At 37.3% G+C, this 18152-nt stretch overlaps 1 protein-coding gene across 1 annotated transcript in view; it reads right to left on the bottom strand.

Annotated features, from left to right (window-relative positions):
* The window catches only part of CEP152 (centrosomal protein 152), a gene marked incomplete at its 3' end in the record, with an annotated part of 95217 nt that overhangs the window by 59314 nt on the left and 17751 nt on the right, over positions 1-18152 (bottom strand). Inside the window, exons 3-10 of the mRNA XM_082649031.1 lie at positions 13936-14042; positions 13638-13710; positions 13281-13556; positions 12086-12233; positions 9240-9380; positions 7999-8138; positions 4688-4888; positions 925-1072 (exon numbers count right to left, since the gene is read on the bottom strand). Coding sequence (XP_082505157.1) covers positions 925-1072; positions 4688-4888; positions 7999-8138; positions 9240-9380; positions 12086-12233; positions 13281-13556; positions 13638-13710; positions 13936-14042 — 1234 coding nt within the window. The remainder of the gene's footprint in view (positions 1-924; positions 1073-4687; positions 4889-7998; positions 8139-9239; positions 9381-12085; positions 12234-13280; positions 13557-13637; positions 13711-13935; positions 14043-18152) is intronic.

Below are 18152 nucleotides of genomic sequence, written 5' to 3' on the forward strand. Positions count from 1 at the left end.
CACCAAAACACACACACACACACACACACACACACACACACACACATTTAGACAGTCTTTTCAACTTCTGAATAACCCACTCTTACATACATTGTATCAACAGTGTGATTGACATCATATGCCAAGGTCTGACTTTCATATATCAGTTGATGAATGATCACTGAGCTATCTTCAGTGTGAGCTATTCACCAGCAAACCAGGCAGTTTTGTCTGTACAGTAGTGTTTATATAAACATTTGATTCTTTTATTGCATTTTACTCTCATATCATTTTATTAAATAAGAAATAAAAGTACTACTGAAAGTGACAGGAAGCATATGCCTCAAACTTAATACCACGAAGACCATACTAGAAATCTTAAGCGTGACAAAAACGTAACTTATGGGCTTCAACTGACCAGGTAAGTGGCTACTCCACTTAGAAGAAAAGAAAAATTAAAGAAGTTATATAAAAGGATAGAACTATATGATCAAAGATCAAGTCTAAAAGCAAAATATAGTGGGATTTCATGACCATTTTTAGCTTTCAGGTATAGAACCTATCTTAACATATTTTATTGTTCAATTTTTTCACATTCAGCTTTGATTTATTTTAAAATATACTGTGTACAGAAGCAGGGAATTGTCTGTATGTGTGTGTTCATTTCACTTGAAGGAAATACATTTAAACATTAACAACAGTTATCTCTGGGTAGTAGGATTATTGGCTATTTTTTTTCCTACCTTATACTTGTCTGGGTTTTCCAAATTATCTAATGAAAATACACCACACCTCCATACATATATACCAGTAACGATGTTAAAACAAATTTTGTCACCAATGATCTTTTCTGTCTTTTCTGGATTTAACTCACGGATCCTACTGTGTGCTCGCCAGATATTTCTACTAGCCTTCTGGGGAGCCACCGCTCACGCAGACACCGACCTGAGTGCAACAAGTTGGCACACTGCTTCTGGCTCTCCTCCAGGCTTCTCGTCAATCTGTTAATGATTTCAGTCTTTTCTAATTTGGTTGCTTCTTGATTCCTTTCCAGTTGTTTAACCTGATCTTTCAAATGACAGCAAATATCTTCCTAAATAGAAAAAGTGTCCAAGAAGTCATTTTCATGATCAGTTAGTTATTAAATATTAAACTAACAGTTATGATCTTACATACTTGGATTTTAAGTCAAATATAAAATCATCACCTGGCAGGATCACCTCTTTTACAAGGTCAAGTGCACAGGACTGGGAGTCAGAAGAACACACTTAAAACGATCAAGTCATCAACTTCTCAGTCTGTTTTTTCTTTTGTAATTATGATAATAAACGTTGAATTTGAATTTGATGGCTTCCAAAGTCCCTCTCTGCTCTATATGCACAAGGCACTGTTGTTCTAAAACTAGATTCTGTTCAAGCCAAAGGAAATGTATTACATGCTTATTTGCATTTTATAGTCTCAGTATAACTGTATGTATACATATTGAGGCAGACCACTTTGAACCATGGAGTTTGTATCCCAAGTCAGCAAGGATACAGACAAACACATGGAAACTCACTCTGTGCTGAACAGCCAAAAGCTCATTCTATTCTGAACAGCCAAAAATTATCTCTCCCTCTTCTGAACTTCTTTTAAACTTGATCTGTTTCTCTCATGTTTTTCTTTCTACCTTTTACATGTCTTATTTCTCTTAATAGTCTCTTTGAAGGTGCCTGTGCAGTGTCTTATACGTAGGGAGTGCTACCAAAAAACACTTGAAAAATGTCAAAGAAAAACAGACAGGATAAATGTGTGAGTGTATGGAAATATATAGAAAATCCAGAGCATGTATATAATATATTCAAATGTCTACAAAAAGAAACTGTGTTTGGAAGTAATGAGCCATGGGAATCCCATTCCCAGGTAGAAGAAATCATCACCCCTCATTCAAAAAGGGCTACACAGGCTGAATTCCAAGCCAACAGCAGCACATGTGAGAGGCAGAGGAGTAAATTAAGGTAATTGGCTGACGTTACCTGAAAAAGCCTGAGGAAAATAAGTAGTAAGAGGAATATCAAGAAAGGACTTTGAAGCAGAGAGAAGGCATGTGGGGCCTGATTTATAGCATAATCTAAAGCCCAGTAATGCCTTAAGGATACAAATAGAAAATACATCTCATAAGGATACTACTAACAGTCTCCTTAAGCAGAGGAAAGGGACTCTGAAGTCTCCTCTTTTAGCTTAAAAATTCATGTGAATTTTGTATTCTATTTCATAATGTAGTCATGTTTGCTTTAAAGTTTTTCTACCAAATTTTTGAGCAAAATGAAGCTTCTGGAAATTGGTCCATGTTTATTCAACCGTGCAAACCTCTTGGCACACTGCTGCTGATTCCGAGGCCAGCTTGAAAAGCTTGGTTCTAAAGCACCAAAGTAACATGGCAAACACAACGAATGAGCTAATATTCATGACAGTGTGAATGTGTGTGCAAGAGGTGGGGGACAACTAACATTTATGTGCCAGGGAGGCCACAATAGCTTTTACAAGAGACTGAGAACTGGCCAAAAAAAGTTCAACAAAAGGTAGTTATGAAAACCATTACAAAGAAGAGGCAGACCATGGCAATAATTTGACTATATTCAACAATCAATTAAGAGTTCCCTGGTGGCCTAGTGGTTAGGATTCTGGGCTTTCACTGCCACGGCCCGGGTTCAATCCATGGTCAAGGAACTAAGATCCCCACAAGCTACATGGACAGGGACAGGGAAAGAAAGTGTCTTAGGCAACAATCAATTAAGCCACTCTGTTTCCTGTTGACAGGTTCAGGGAAACAGATTATACTCATAAAACTATGCAATTTAGGGCTTCCCTGGTGGCGCAGTCGTTGAGAGTCCGCCTGCTGATGCAGGGGACATGGGTTCGTGCCCCAGTCCGGGAGGATCCCACATGCCGCGGAGCGGCTGGGCCTGTGAGCCATGGCCGCTGAGCCTGCGCGTCCGGAGCCTGTGCTCCACAACGGGAGAGGCCACAGCAGTGAGAGGCCCGCATACCGCAAAAAAAAAAAAAAATATATATATATATATATATATATATATATATATATATATATATATATATATATATATAAAATGCTGAGCCAACTGATAGCAAATTGACAGCACAAAAGGGATACCAGAGGAAACATTCCCAGAAAGGAAAAACCCTAGGCACTTTGGAATCAACCACTTTGCAAAGCAGTTATACAACTATAAGCAGAAGCTAACATCAGTGCTATGCTATGCTCCATTTAAAAAAAGAAAAGAAAAGAAAAGAAAAATCACTCACAGAATGCAACAGTGGAAAAGGCCTTAATCAGTAACTTCAGCGTATGGTTCAGGGGTCTGAAGCCCAGTCAGCACAGAATTAAAACTTTGTTCTGTCTAGGGTTCTAGTCTAGGGTTCTTCTATTGAGGGGATGGGGGAGGTGAGAAAAGAGAATGGAGCAGGCACAGGGGTTGAACACACTAGGAATTGCTCCCAGCCTGTCCCTGTGTAATTGTGCCCACGTCAGCAGAGAATGGAGAGATCCTCAACCCAGCATGGAAAAGCCACCAGACTCCACTCCTCTCGTCATGCAAGGAGGCACCACTCTCCCCGTCCAACTTTCATGCTGCTACCCAAACACAGACAAGCTTAGTAAAACCATATCTCAAATTCCATTTGTTTAAAATATTATATAAAGTAGACTTAATAATTTGTCACAGGCTTTGTCTTTCCCCACCCGTATATATCCTTCACACTGATCAAATTCACAATATTTTTCTACATAAAAAGAATAAAAAACCTTATGTAGGAAAATAAGTCTAATAAAAACATAAACACATATGAAAGTAAAATAAAATGAAATGGTATACAATTATTATTGCCACTAACACAATCTTATATAGCTTTAACTAAATCATGGAAAAATTTAGAGTCAGCTGTATAAATAAGAAAGAACAACCCAAATCAGTGTGAATTTTAAGTGTGGTGGGATTTTCCAGACCCTCACATCTTATTATTCTTCTCTTCTTTCCTTGGGTTAAATTAATTCTGAATTTACATTGAGAAAAATGATCTCTGAAATGTTATTCATTCAACTGATTCCCTGGGGTTTTGGAGCACAAGCAAACCCACTATCTGACTCACCCTCAGCTTACAACATTTTATTCTCTTTGGGGCAAAGGTGAAATAAAAACTGTGAAATATGCTCGAGTTTCATATCTAAATGATTTTAGATCAGAATCTCTTCCCTATTGATTACACTATTCTCCAAATTAACTCTTCTCCCAAGATCTAGACAATCTTTATTGACAGGTTAATAACCAAAACACTGGGAGACCCAAGAAAAGGCTTCTCCTCCTGGTTAGCTCCCAGGACAACCTCTCAAGTCCAGGCCAGCTCCCAGACACTCCTTCCTTTCAGTCCGGATTTTTCTAGGTCATATGAACAATATGCACAAATACTCGACAAACGAAGAACTAGTAATGTGAGAACTGAGAAAGTACTAACCAATCCTATAAGAGGAAGGATTTCCAATAGTATGTCTTGAAGGCATATTCATAGATAAAACTCTTTGGACTTTTAAATTATACTCATACACCTACTGCAAACAACCAGCATTTCTATATGATGCATTGCAAAATGTCAGTTATAAAAAATAACCAGCTTTACTTGTTTGTAACAGTTGCTCATTTGAAATCATCCCAACCTGTTCTTTAAGTGCAGTAACCGTAGCATCCAATTTCCTTTGCAAGGACAGCACCTGCTCTTCATACTTCCTTGTGAGGCCCATGACGATGCTCTCATGCTGCTCCCTCGCACGCTGAAGTGATTCCGAATGACGCAGGTCCAGCAGCTGCTGCTTCAGGCTGTCCAGAGCCATTTCAGTTGTTCTGGACTTCTTAATCATCTAGTAAATACACACAGGACACCTATGCTTACGGTATTTTGACTCTGTGCTCTCTTTATGAATTTTAACTCTAAAAATCAACCACGCTTAATTAAAATGAAAGTAGAGAAGAAAGGGTCTCCCCATGGTGGCTCTAGTTCCTTAAGACTTCCCTAGCTGGGACCCACCAGGCCCATGGTTGCTGGAAACATTATTCACGGAGAAAAAAAATCTGTAGTTGTTCGAGGACAGTGAAAGAGGATTTTGCGCAAATGATGGCAACATAGGTACCAGGCAAGGAATCTGCTGCTTCTATACCGGTCCCAGTGCTGTTTGCATCCCTCTTTGCTCCAAGTGTAGGGGGAAATCCAATTGTTAGGTCATAGATAAATGACAACTGTTTCCTGAGAGACTGATGACACCTGTCAATGGTCACTTACTAAAATGGAAGTTTTGAAAACTGTAACTGTACAGCTGTTATGAAATAATTGTGTAGCAGGTTAAATAATGGCTCCCAAACGATGCCCATGTCCTAACCCCTGAAACCTGTGAATATGTTATGTTACATGGCAAGGGGAAATTAAGGTTGTGACTGAATTAAAGTTGCTAATCAGATGACCTTAAAATAAGGAGACTGTCCTGGATTACTAGGGTGGACCCAATGTACACAGAAGGGTCCTTAAATGAGGAAAACTGAGGCAGAAAAGTCAGAACCAGTAACTTCTGTCTCTGAAGATGGAAATGAGCCATACACCAAGGAATGCAGGTGGCCTCTAGAAGCTGGAAAAGGCAAAAAAAAAAAAAAAAAAAAAAAAGTATTCTCCCCTAGAGCCTCCAGATAGCAACACAGCACTACTGACACCTTGATTTTAGCCCAATGAGATCCACGTCAGACTTCTGACCTTCTGCCTGTAAGGTAATAAATTTGGGCTGTTTTAAGCCACTAAGTTTGTGGTGATCTGTTACAGCAGCAATAGAAAACTAATATACTTGGTGATTCTGTTGCTTTTTAATTTATGCTACTTTATTTTTTATAAATGTAATTTCTAACTTATAAAAAGATTACCAAAAGATTATGTAGGTTACGACATAAAAGCAATTCAACTCTTTAATAACTACCATTTTTCAACAAGTTTAAAATGATGATAATCTATATTACACACAAAAATTAAAATTTCAAATGAGGCCTCTTCTTCATTCTGTTCCAGAGATTGCCTATTTATCCAAATACCACTTTAACTGCTTAAGACATTCATTCATTTGTTCAGTAAATAAGGTGGACACTTTGTGCCAGGCAGGGTTCCAAGCACTTAAGGACATGATGACAAAACAGCCAAGGTCTAAAGTCCTACTACTTTCTGGTGAGAAAAGACAGAAAAGAGCTTCCCTGGTGGCGCAGTGATTGAGAGTCCGCCTGCCAATGCAGGGAACACGGGTTCGTGCCCTGGTCCGGGAAGATCCCACATGCTGCGGAGCGGCTGGGCCCGTGAGCCATGGCCGCTGAGCCTGCGCATCCGGAGCCTGTGCTCCGCAATGGGAGAGGCCACAACAGTGAGAGGCCCGCATACCGCAAAAAAAAAAAAAAAGAAAGACAATAACAAGTAAACAAAAGAGATAATTTCAGATATTTTTTAAATAGAGTGATAAAATATGACACAGTGAAGGGGAGTAAGAATGTGAAGCAATAGGCTACTTTAGATGTAAGGTGGATGGGAAGTCCTCTCTGTTTTTAGCTGAGAGCTTAAGGACGAGAAGAAACCAGACATGAGACAACATTCTTTAACCTTTTCCACTTAACCATCCAGAACTAGCCACAAATCTCATCTAAAACCAAGTCACTTTCATTTTTAACCACCAAAATGGTATTACTCTCGTGAATCACCCACCACCAGGCTTGGTTACCAATGACTTGCGACTATTTCCCACAGTCAAATGGCCACCCATCTCATTAATCAAAGAATGTGCCACCACTTTCGAGGCAAGTCTGTTGGGGTTAGAAAATTTAGGTTCTGATGCTTTGTCAGTAACTGGCTTTGTAATCCTGGAAAAGTAATTTGACCTCTCCAAGACTTGGTTACCATCCATAAAATGGTAAATACAACGTCTCACTAATCAAAATCCCAACAAGGTTTTTTATAAAGCATGAGAAGTTGATTTGCAAGATCTAGAAGAAAAAATGTGAAAAAGAGCTACTAAATATTTTAAGAATGGTACGGGTAGCCCTTGTTTACCAAATTCCAAAACACAACATAAAGCTACACTCATGATAGTACCAGGGCAAGAACAGAGAAACATAAGGAAAAAGAAATACACAGGTTAGGTCAGTTTTGAACACTGTACTGACCACCTATTATGTGCCAGGCAGTGGGCTTATGGTGGGGCTACTAAGATGAGGGCCACCCGTTCTTGCCTTCAAGATGTTCTAGATCTGTTATAACAGATGTGATCATGTGGCTTGGGGAAGAAAACAGGAAAGACTTAGGAAAAGAAAACACTTGAGCATGGGCTTGTTCATGAAATAGCAGTGTGTTGAGGAAAGGGCATTCCAGAGACAGGAGACAGTACATATGAGTACATAAAAACAACAGACAGACTGTTGAGTTTGAGGAAAGTTTGAGAAGAGTAAGAGAAGAAAAAGGGAAGGATCAGACAGTCATCTCAACACCATACTTCACCCCGCAAGTAAAGCAGGGTCATTGAAAGGCTTTAAGCAAGGGAAAGATATAACTACAACTGTACTTTAGAAAGATTATTCAGATGGCCAGATGAAAGAGTTAGGAGAAGGGGTAAAACATTACAGGCTAGTTAAGAGACTTTTGCAAAAATGGTAAAATCCTGAATTAGGGACATGTAGACAGAAATGAAGAGACCCAACAGAACACAGTGGCTGATTGGATGAAGGGGAGCAGAGGAGCTGAGGTCTCACCGCCCCCCGATTTCTGGTGTATAGATGACTAGGTGGATGGGAGACTCATTCCTCCAAGGAAAGGGAAAGGAATGTAGGCTTATGGTAGAAGAAGGTGTAAACTTCAAAGTTCTAAATTCAGTCCCACAACACCAAACGTTAAGTAACTAACATTTCATTGGAAGAAACAGCTGTTTACCATAAGTAATGAAGATCAAATATTTACCTGTTCTTCATTGAGTTTTAATGCTTGTATTTGGGTCTCCAGTGCTTTTATTTGTGCTTCAAGCTGAATTTCTCTTTCTTTTCCATTCTGAAAGAGTTTCTGTGATTCTCGAAGGCTGAGGGCCAAACCATCCTTTTCATCTAGAGTATTTAAAATTTTTATATAAATAATATGTTACTGTAGAGGGACCCTATACTGTAGAGGGACCCTAATTGTCACAATCTCTATCAAATATCAGATCTATATCACATAAATGTTGTAGTATTTAATTCAATTCAGATAATGAAATTCACTTGATTTCGAGAAAACTTCTTAGAAAGGTTTCAAAAACGAATGTGAGTGACACCAAAATTTTTTTTTTTTTTTTTTTTTTTTTTTTTGCAGAACAGGAACCACTCTCTTCAAAAGTCTTAATGTATCCCCTTGAGGACCAAAAGGTCCCCTAACAATCATTTCAGCATTTGTTACTTGAGAAGCTACATAGATATGACAAACACCTGCTAATCGAAGAAGGAATCTGAGGACAAATTACTTTCTATACATACTTGCAATGAACGCTTAAATTCACCTAATCTTATATTCTTACCACATACGTTATTGTAACAGTTCACAAGTTCTCACAAAATAAATTTCATGAGCATTACAGAAAGAGATCTTTTCACTATCAAGTCTGAAATGAGCTGGAGTTCAGTCACAAAATTATTCTACAAAGCAAAGTTCAACACTGACCAAAACTACAGAGAGCATGAAGAGTAAGCAATTATAATTTGAAATCTGTGTTTACACTATGTGCTTCTCCCAGAGATGACTGCATTTTCTCCTTGGCACTCCCAAAGCAGTTCAGGATCACAAACTCTTACTTGGATTAAAACATTAGGCTAATTTGTAGGCTCAGAAAATGTACTGCAAACTAAACACAAGTCTCTTTGGGAATTGGAGGTAAACCATGTAAGGATACAACAATTTTTTAGGATGGAATGCTATCAGCATATTTAAATAATGTTCACTGATCCTAACAGAATAGGAAGAAGGGAAATAATGAGGACCTCAAATCTGGAGAGAAATCCAAGGCAATGGGTCAAAAGTCCTAGATTTTCGTTTCGTGCTGACTAATTCACTCTGAGCCGCTGACCAAGTACGTCAACCTCTCTAAGCTTCTTATTTGAAATGAGATTATTGGAAACAATCTATCTAGCTCAACTGACCTCATACATGACAGCACCCAACAGTTGTCATCTTACCTTTTATTATCAGAAGCTGGTGATTCAGATATCTAATTTGACGTTCGCTTGCATCTAACTTTTCAACTAAATTGTCTAGTTGTCTCTCCTTTGCTTTGTTAAGAACCTGTAGTTGAATAATCTGCATATTTTCTACAGAGTCTGCTTTGGAATTAAAGACAATTTGTTAGATAAAAGCATAGCAAAATATAAATTTGTGGTCATTTAGGACAATGTTTAGGACAATGTTTTTCAAACTGCAAATACAACTCATCAGAGTATCATGAAATCAATTCAGCAGATTGTGACTAGCATTTTTAATAAAAAATGTTACCAAACCAAAACTTGGGTCTGCTCACCCAAGTGTAGTAAAGCCAATCTGCTGACGCCAGGTTCTGGTGAAGGAAAGTGCAGCGTTTATTGTGAGGTGCCGTACAAGAAGTCCAGGACAGCTGATGCTCAGAAAGCCCGAACTCCTTGAATGGCACCTTACAATAATGCTGCACTTTCCCTCACCACAACCCGGTGTCAGTAGATTGGCTTTACTACACTTGGGCGAGCAGACCCAAGTTTTGGTTTGGTAACAAGATTAAATAGAATATATCAGAGTATATCATGTAGTAGAAATCAGTATTATTATGTGAAACTTCTGTTTCATTTACATAATATTTATATAGATAAATATTATAGACCACATCACAATGTAAAAATTGTACTTCTTACTATGGTCACTTCCAGAAAAGTTTGAAAAGTCACTAGTTTGGTGTATAACTCTGAATCGCTACCATTTTGGCTAATGAAAAATAAGTATAGGGAATTCTCTGGTGGTCCAGTGGTTATGACCCCGCGCCTTCACCTCTGAGGGCGTGGGTTCAATCCCTGGTTGGGGAACTAAGATCCTGCAAGCTGTGCGGCATGGCCAGGAAAAAAAAAAAAAAGAAAGAAAAAGAAAAGGAAGTATATATCAATTGCAAAGGAATAGAGTTCCATACTTTCATAAAATTGAAAAAATAAAAGTACATCAACTTCTATAAAACCATTTTCAAAGAAAATTTCTAGACATCCTTCTTAAACTATTTTATTTTAAGCAGGAATGAATGCATATTTATACTGGCACAGAACTGCTGAATTAATAAATTAAAGAATAGATTAATAAAGAATTTTGAGGTCTTCTTTCAGAAACAAAGTCATTTTAAGGACCACTTAAAAATCATTGGGGGAAAAAAAGAAAAACGTGATTTGTAGGGGAAGGATAATCCTTCAACTACACAATGACAAATATTTTTCATTTCCTAAAAGAACAATGCTTCTACATGCTAACAAATAAAACAGTCTTCTGTTTAAAAAAAGACATGGTTAAACCCCCAAAAATTGAAGACTGAAAACTCTGTTACAAGTCAAACTCCTCTTGGGCCTTAGAACAGGGCTAGCCCAGGAATAAACACAGTCTACAAGCCACTCCTCTCTTCAAACTCAATTTTTTAAACTACTGTTACTAAGAAGCTATAATCACTAAATTAGGCACTACCATTAAGTTATTTAATTAACTTCCAAATGTCAAATTTAGGCAAATGTGTAACTGACTTAAACAAAAAATAAATCAATGTGATAAAATGCTGACTGTTAAGGAAGTGATGAAAGGTGATATACGCATAACAACCAGGAGCTATAAATGTAACTGAACACAGCAGAACTGAAAGAGTAACGCCAAGATATCAGGCCACTGTTGGGATACTTACTTATTTACTCAACTCCAAAACAGTTATGCCATACACACTATCCACTTCCACAAAAACTCAGGAGAAAGAGAGGCTACCCCCGCACATTTGCTGATGACTACCTGGGGGAAAGGGCATTCTGGCCGCCTCCCCCGTAACTATCCTGTAGTCTAAGCATGAGATGGAAGCAGCACCATGAAGTTAGGGCCACTAAGTCCAGTTTTCTCATTGGCACAGTGCCAGAACCCCAGAATATCCAGTATGACTTTCCCCTGCTTCTTAAATGTAAAACAAAGAAAAAACCTGCTGTCACACTCTAGAATCACAGTGGCTCTTCAACACGCACAATAACTGGAAGCCATTTCACATGCCAGAGTATGATAACAAAAGTTGGACATATGAAAACACTGATTCAGGTTAGTCAGGTACAAGTTTGGTTTTGAATGTTTAGATCTCCTCAAAATTTTCTAGTAGCACTTTTCTCATTCATATTGATACATACACTATGTAAAAGAAATTATTTTGGCAAGTGTCACATGACTAAACCTGAGATGTAAGTCTAGTTTTAATTTTGAGTATAAAGTAATTTATATAAGAGTTACCTAATACAGTAAAACTCTAAAAACCAAAAAAAAAATTAAGATAGTGGTTGACTTACATTTCTATATAACGAAAAATCTAAGATTGAAAGGAAAACTAATTTCACTTTCCAAATTAGATTTCAGTTAAAAAAATATATGAAGTTAATGAAGTCTTAACCAAGTAAAATGACTAAAATATAATACAGCTGAGAAAATTTATTTTAATTTTTCATTAAGGAAAATTTCAAATATATAAGAAGGTAGAGAGGAGAATACAATGAATCCCATGAACCTGTCTCCTAGATTCAACGATTGTGAATTCATGGCCAGTCTTGCTTTACCTATATCCCCACCCAAACTTACCCCCCAACAACATGATATTTGAAGTCAGTTCTAGACTTCATTATCAGTTTATTCATTAATACTTCAGAATATATCTCTTAAAATAGGACTCTTTAAAAAAATTCCATTATCATACTTAAAAATAATAATAATTCTTGAACATGCTCAAAGTGCTCAAAGCTCTCCAATTATGTGATTAAGAAATAAATATAAACTTGATACCTACTTTCACTAGCTCCTAAAAATTGCTGTTGCAGGCCTTCAAATGTGTCACTTCCTGTGACGTCCTGGGCTGGTGAGCCATTATTCTGGGCAGAAGACTGATAAGGTTTATATGTCACTTTATATGATTCCAAAGCTTGACAACTGGGACCTTGTGACATACCAAATTGCTATTACAAGATGATAAACGAAATTGACAATTAGGATTTGGTCTTTGCTTCAAAAATTATCTGAATTAGACAACTCAGTTTTGCTATAGAACTTAATTGTGGTACAATTACAAACTTTATACATACATCTTCGCTTAAAAATAGCACTTATTGTTATTTAACACTGTTCGTTGAAAGCCTGCAATTGTACTTTTGAGCATATAATGGGGCCAATTCCATAAATAACACTCAAGAATTCCAGTAAGATTGCAATAACAAGATACATATGCAATATGCATATGCAATAACAAGAACGTGATACAATGCTTCATATGTAATAAATACTCAATAACTTTTGTGGAATGAATAACATTTTATAGAGATGGAAGAGAAAATGACCACCTTAAAAGGACCAGAAAATTATCCTGTCATCAGGTGACACAGAATATCTATTGGCAAAATGAGGCATTCACTGTCATTGAGAAAGTCTAAGAAGAAGCTAACTGCATCCTAAGGCTTTGCTTCATCAAACTCTCCCAGGGAGGAAAAATAAGTGTTTCTTTCCTCAACATTCATCCTGTCTACTGCTATATCATCACAAAACAGATATCAGCTTTGAAGCATTTGACCCAAAATCTGTGATAAGGGTGATGAGGTAGACAATCAAGGTAACTGACTGGTGTCATCTAGGATTAACCGCTTTCAAACTATATCAGGATACCTGAACGTAGCTTTTCACTGGAGCATAGTAAATGGTAGAAGCCAGAAGCAGCAATAAATGGAGATGGCTATTCTTTGACAAACTTGACTTTTAATGTTTAATTGTTTCCACAAAGTCTCTATGTTAAAATTCTCATTTAAGATTACTTAGATTGTAAACAGAAAACAGCATGACTAATTCAGCATGAGCCTGAATAAATGCACTCTCAGCAATATTTGTACTTAAGTCTTACTGTTGCACTTACGAATATTTCTTAATGACACACACACAGCAAATGCGTGTACACACATACACAAATTCTTGAAAGTAAAGTCAAGTTCTTACAATACCTGAAAATGATTCCTTTGAGGATCAGAAAATGTGATTACATTGGTTGGTTGGCTGTTAAATTCCTGCCTCTGACCGCTGGCATATGGCCTAAAGTTTTCAGGAAGGTCATATAAATCAGTCTGTTCATATTCACTCGGAGGGCTATAACCACTACCGCCTTCATCTCCACCTCCTTCAGGATGATACCCAGGATGCTGGTCTTCAGTTCTACTTTGATTCTCTTCCCAGCCGTTGCCCCTTTTCTCTCCAAACACATTCCGAATCTCATTGTAGTCCTATTAGATAACAAGAGTAAAAGAAAAGCACTAAGATCTGTTCCCACCCTCATCAAAGTCATTATCACACCAGATACTTACATTTACACTTGGAGATTTAGGCAGCACTTGATGCTCATTCCAGTTCATCGCCAATTGTTCAGAATGATGTGGTCTTGAGAAAAAATCAATACTTTAGATTAGAGCCTATCATTTATTTGGACATACACATCACAAAGAACCCCAAGATTTTAACGTGTTTTCCCTCCAAACTTCTTCTGAAAGTTTAAGAATTAGTCTACAATTTTACAATCATATCCATTATTATTGCCTGCAAGAGAATCTAAAGAAAAAGACATAGAATTGTGATATACAAGGGAAAGGGATTTGGGGTCCTTACTCTTCCTCTCTGCCATCCTCACTGCAGTCCGAATAGTGGAGTTCGGAGGAGGACAGGTCATCATCATCCAGCATATCGTGAGGAAGGTCTGTGAGTAACTGCTGCAACTGAGACAGGAAGGTCAGCGTCAATATCACATTGGCTTAAACACAAGATGCCAAACCAAAGCTGCCTTGCAACGAGTGATTTTGACTGTAGAAGTCAAAGAAGTTCCTAATTTCTCTATGTAATCAACGTCTTAAATTCCACAGGAATTACGTTCATCATTTCACTTGGGGAACGGGAAACACATAAACATCAGGATTTATATTAGAAGGCTTTACCTTCTTCTACAAAGGTCTTAGATTCAAGTACACATACAACAGGATTTTCAAATTTCTTTAGGCAAACACAGCAAGTCATAATAATGGTACGATCACTGTATCATGTTGTATCATGTTATGGATTCTACCAGTAATCAGACCTGGAGAACTTGACAATCAGACACCCCCTGAGGGAATCTGAGTAGCCAGATGTGCTTTGCCCAGGTGATAAGGGTAGCAGCAGCAGCAGGTGGCCTAGAAGCCCTTAAAAGCTCAATAATGTGATAGAAACCTCTTGGGGAGTGACTAATTGGTAGACATCCGTCCAGTTCCAATGATGAAAAGATATACAATGGTTGGCTCTTATAAACAGTTGAGTAAAAAGAAGCTGTAAGATTCAGGGGGTTACAGATAAAGCACTGTCAAAAGCATGACTCTAAAAGCACATGACTCTGCTCTCCATTTTCCTAGAAAAATTACATCTTTAGTATTCTCTCTTACAACAACTAGATAAATTCACTCAAGTTTCAAGATAAACCGTGATAAAGAGACAAATGAATTGTCTAATTTGTTGAACTTCAATATCTATAAATGTCTTTCTTCAAATCTCAATATAATGGCTTAAAATTTGTAATAATAAGATTCAAATATTATGTCACTAAAGAGTCAACAGACTGCTTGTAATGACTTCTCTTTAAAAGTTAAGCACCAGTTAGATTAGTAAGCTGACCGAGTCCCTCCACAGTGTGTAAATCAATCCTGTAAAATTATGCGATGAGTGAGTTTAAAGATATTAAATACTCTATAAAGCCCTGGAGGAAAAAAAAATGAGCTGCTTCTTAGTCTATGGAAGGTCCCCTCCCCAATTTCTCTGCCATTAGAATAAAAGAAATGAAATGTAGCTATATAACATATCTGGGTATTACATTCATAATCAACAAATGTTCTTAAATAAAATGCATATGGTGAAAGTTAAATAAAAATATTCTAAGAAAGGTCTGAAAGGAATGCCCCAACTGTTAACTGAGTTTTGGTGAAGTCAAATTTGGGAGTGGAAGTGGGGTCCATGAGGTGGGGAAGGGGGACGCTTCCTCACCCACATATTTCTAACATTCACTGGATTGTTTGTTTACAGGTATTCTCAGTCCATTTGGTTCTTTAAAGATGTAACAAGAGAAAAATATTCTAGTCCAATGAAAAGTTATCATGATACTGATATTAACCAAGACCTTGACTTATTGATCACTTGCTCACAAAGGTAACTGAAAAATCATTTTGAGAATTAGCTGTATTAGAGTTGATCCAAAGATATAAAGAATAAGAAACACTAAAAACAAAACAGAACACATCAACATATCAGTATACCACATGTGACTAAAGAGAAAGGTAACAAAATGATTTCACAAAGAAACAAAATTCACTAAGAAAAAAAAATCTATGAGATATTTACGGAAAAAAAAGAGTATACCCACGTATAACACAGGGAAAAAAACCAAAATGAATGTTTTGTACTTACATCACGTAAGGACTCCTGTACAGAAAGAATATTTTCTTCTAAACCTTCAGTTAGGTTAAGTACATAGCCTTATAGTTTAGAGGAACCTTGACAGGCACATCTAAACAGTACATTTTTCCCCCCTCACAGAGACAGAAAAAGCTACACAATAATTAAGCAGTTCTTGTAGCTTTCTTTGTGACACCACAAAATTAATCAAACTGGCATCAGTGGAGGAAGATTAATTTGAGCATAAGCAGTAAGTTCATCAAAATGGTTCTGGATCCACAGGTAAACTTATCAAGTAGCAAAATAATCCCTACTGTATTTAGTGTTTTATAGAATATTTTACACCTGTACTAACATTTTTAAATCATTTCATTCACATTCAAAAAATTTCTCCATCAAGTTCTTTGGCATAGCTGGGCCATATTCCTTGGTTTCCATAACTTTGAGGGCAGAGAGAAGCCATTCAGAACAAAATCCCAGGCCCCCCAGGCTTCCATTCCTGGGATCAAAGTGTACCCTCCTCATATAGACTGTCAAATAGATTTTTCTTTGGGTCATTGAACCTTGTGCCATGAAACACAAAATTACAATATCAACTTACACATGTTACAAAACAGAGAATTTTAGAAACTAAATTTTCCTCATTAAAGATCCACCAGACTACCAAATATGGATTCAAAGACAATGATAGCAATTCTTATAAATGGCAAGATTTAATTCCACTCATCACATTTGGAAGAAATACTGCTTTTTGGTTGCAAATGCAATCTTCTTGGTGGGATATTATTGAATATCAGCTGAGTTTAATAATTAAAGAGATACCTTCCCTAGAAAAAAGATAATTTACCATTGCTAAGGCGCCTACTGAAATGCATTCTAAACTATTCTATAAACTCCTCTCCCTTTACTACTTCATGTGTTCCCGAAAAATAAAGAAAAAAATGAGGGCATTTTACTCAAAGAATTTCAGCAACAAAACACTTTACAATAACCCACATAGAACATCCAAAAAGCCTAGTTTAAGGGGAATGTCAAACGGAGAACATGTAAACTTTTCGTTGGGATTCTTCGGCTTTAATTAACTAAACAGACTGTCTTCAGAGTCTATAATCCTTGATATTCATGAAAGCAAGAGTTCTCAGATTACAAACCATACAATACATCTTCTCCCCAGAGAAGAGCAGCAAATGGAGTGGTCAACATTCATCTGTGTTTTGAACAGGTTACCCAACAAGTACACTGATGAAAAGATCCTGATATTTTAAAATATGAATTATTAAATAATGCTTTCATGGATACACACCAAGTAGAATCTTCATTTTAGCCTCACAGCCAAGTTAAAAACATCCTTGAAAAGGCCCAACATGGGACTGGCAAAGGGCCAAAAACCTTGACAGCTAGAGCTTTAGTCTATGAATTACACTATGCATGGAATTTTTTTTTAACCCATTCCATTAGTTATAACAAATTTTACAATGTTAGTGGGGAAGACTTTGCCTAGATTGCCACACATCTGAAAAAGAAACATGGCAACATTTACTAGACAAATACCTGCTACACTGCAGGTGACACGTAATAGAACTTTAGGCCTGGAATGAACACTGGAGCTCCTCCAAGCCAAACCTCTCCTTCTAAATGTGAGCACACCAAGGCCCAGAGAAGGTCAGGGGCATGCCCATGAAAGTGAGAGTTACAGTCCCACGGGCAGCACCGGAACCTGAATCTCTCCATTCCCACTCCTATCTTCTTCCACATGACATTCAGTCAGTCACTGGAAGACAAGCTTCTACCTGTCTGTATACGAGCAAGCGTCAGTCTGGCAGAGAGAGTTCAGTGTTTTTGTCCCCACTGTGACAGTCTCTAAAAATACCTATATATTATGGGAAACAGTTCAAAGGCACAATCGAGATAAAGTATAAGAAATTGCTAAAAGAAAACAGAATATGACAGGAACAAAAAAATACAATATGAACACTCAACCATTTGTTTCTTTGCTTTTCTTACGTGACGACAAGAAAATTCCACTAAATAAGTCAAATAATATTGTATAAAATGTAAACAAATGCTAGCCTTACAACTCCCCCTAGTGGGGACAAAATATCAAAAATGTTTCCAGAAGTAACATCAAACAAGGCAGTTAAAAGTGGAAGAAAGGCTATGCAATAGAAAGCCTAACCTCTAAAATACACAATTCCAAGCTCAATTGAGCTTATTATTCTACTAGAGAAGTACTGATATAAAAACTAAGAGAGACTCAAATCAGTATTCCCAGGTGCAAGTGTCTGTCTGCCATCTGCTACTCAAACCGCTTACCTTTCTACTCAAGATCATTTTGCAGGCTTCAAATAATATTGTCACTCAATGAAGGATCATCAGCAAGTATTATCTTGATAAGCACAGATTACTAAGTA

Source organism: Grampus griseus (assembly GCF_964374135.1).
Source record: "Grampus griseus genome assembly, chromosome: 2".
Lineage (NCBI taxonomy): Eukaryota > Metazoa > Chordata > Mammalia > Artiodactyla > Delphinidae > Grampus > Grampus griseus.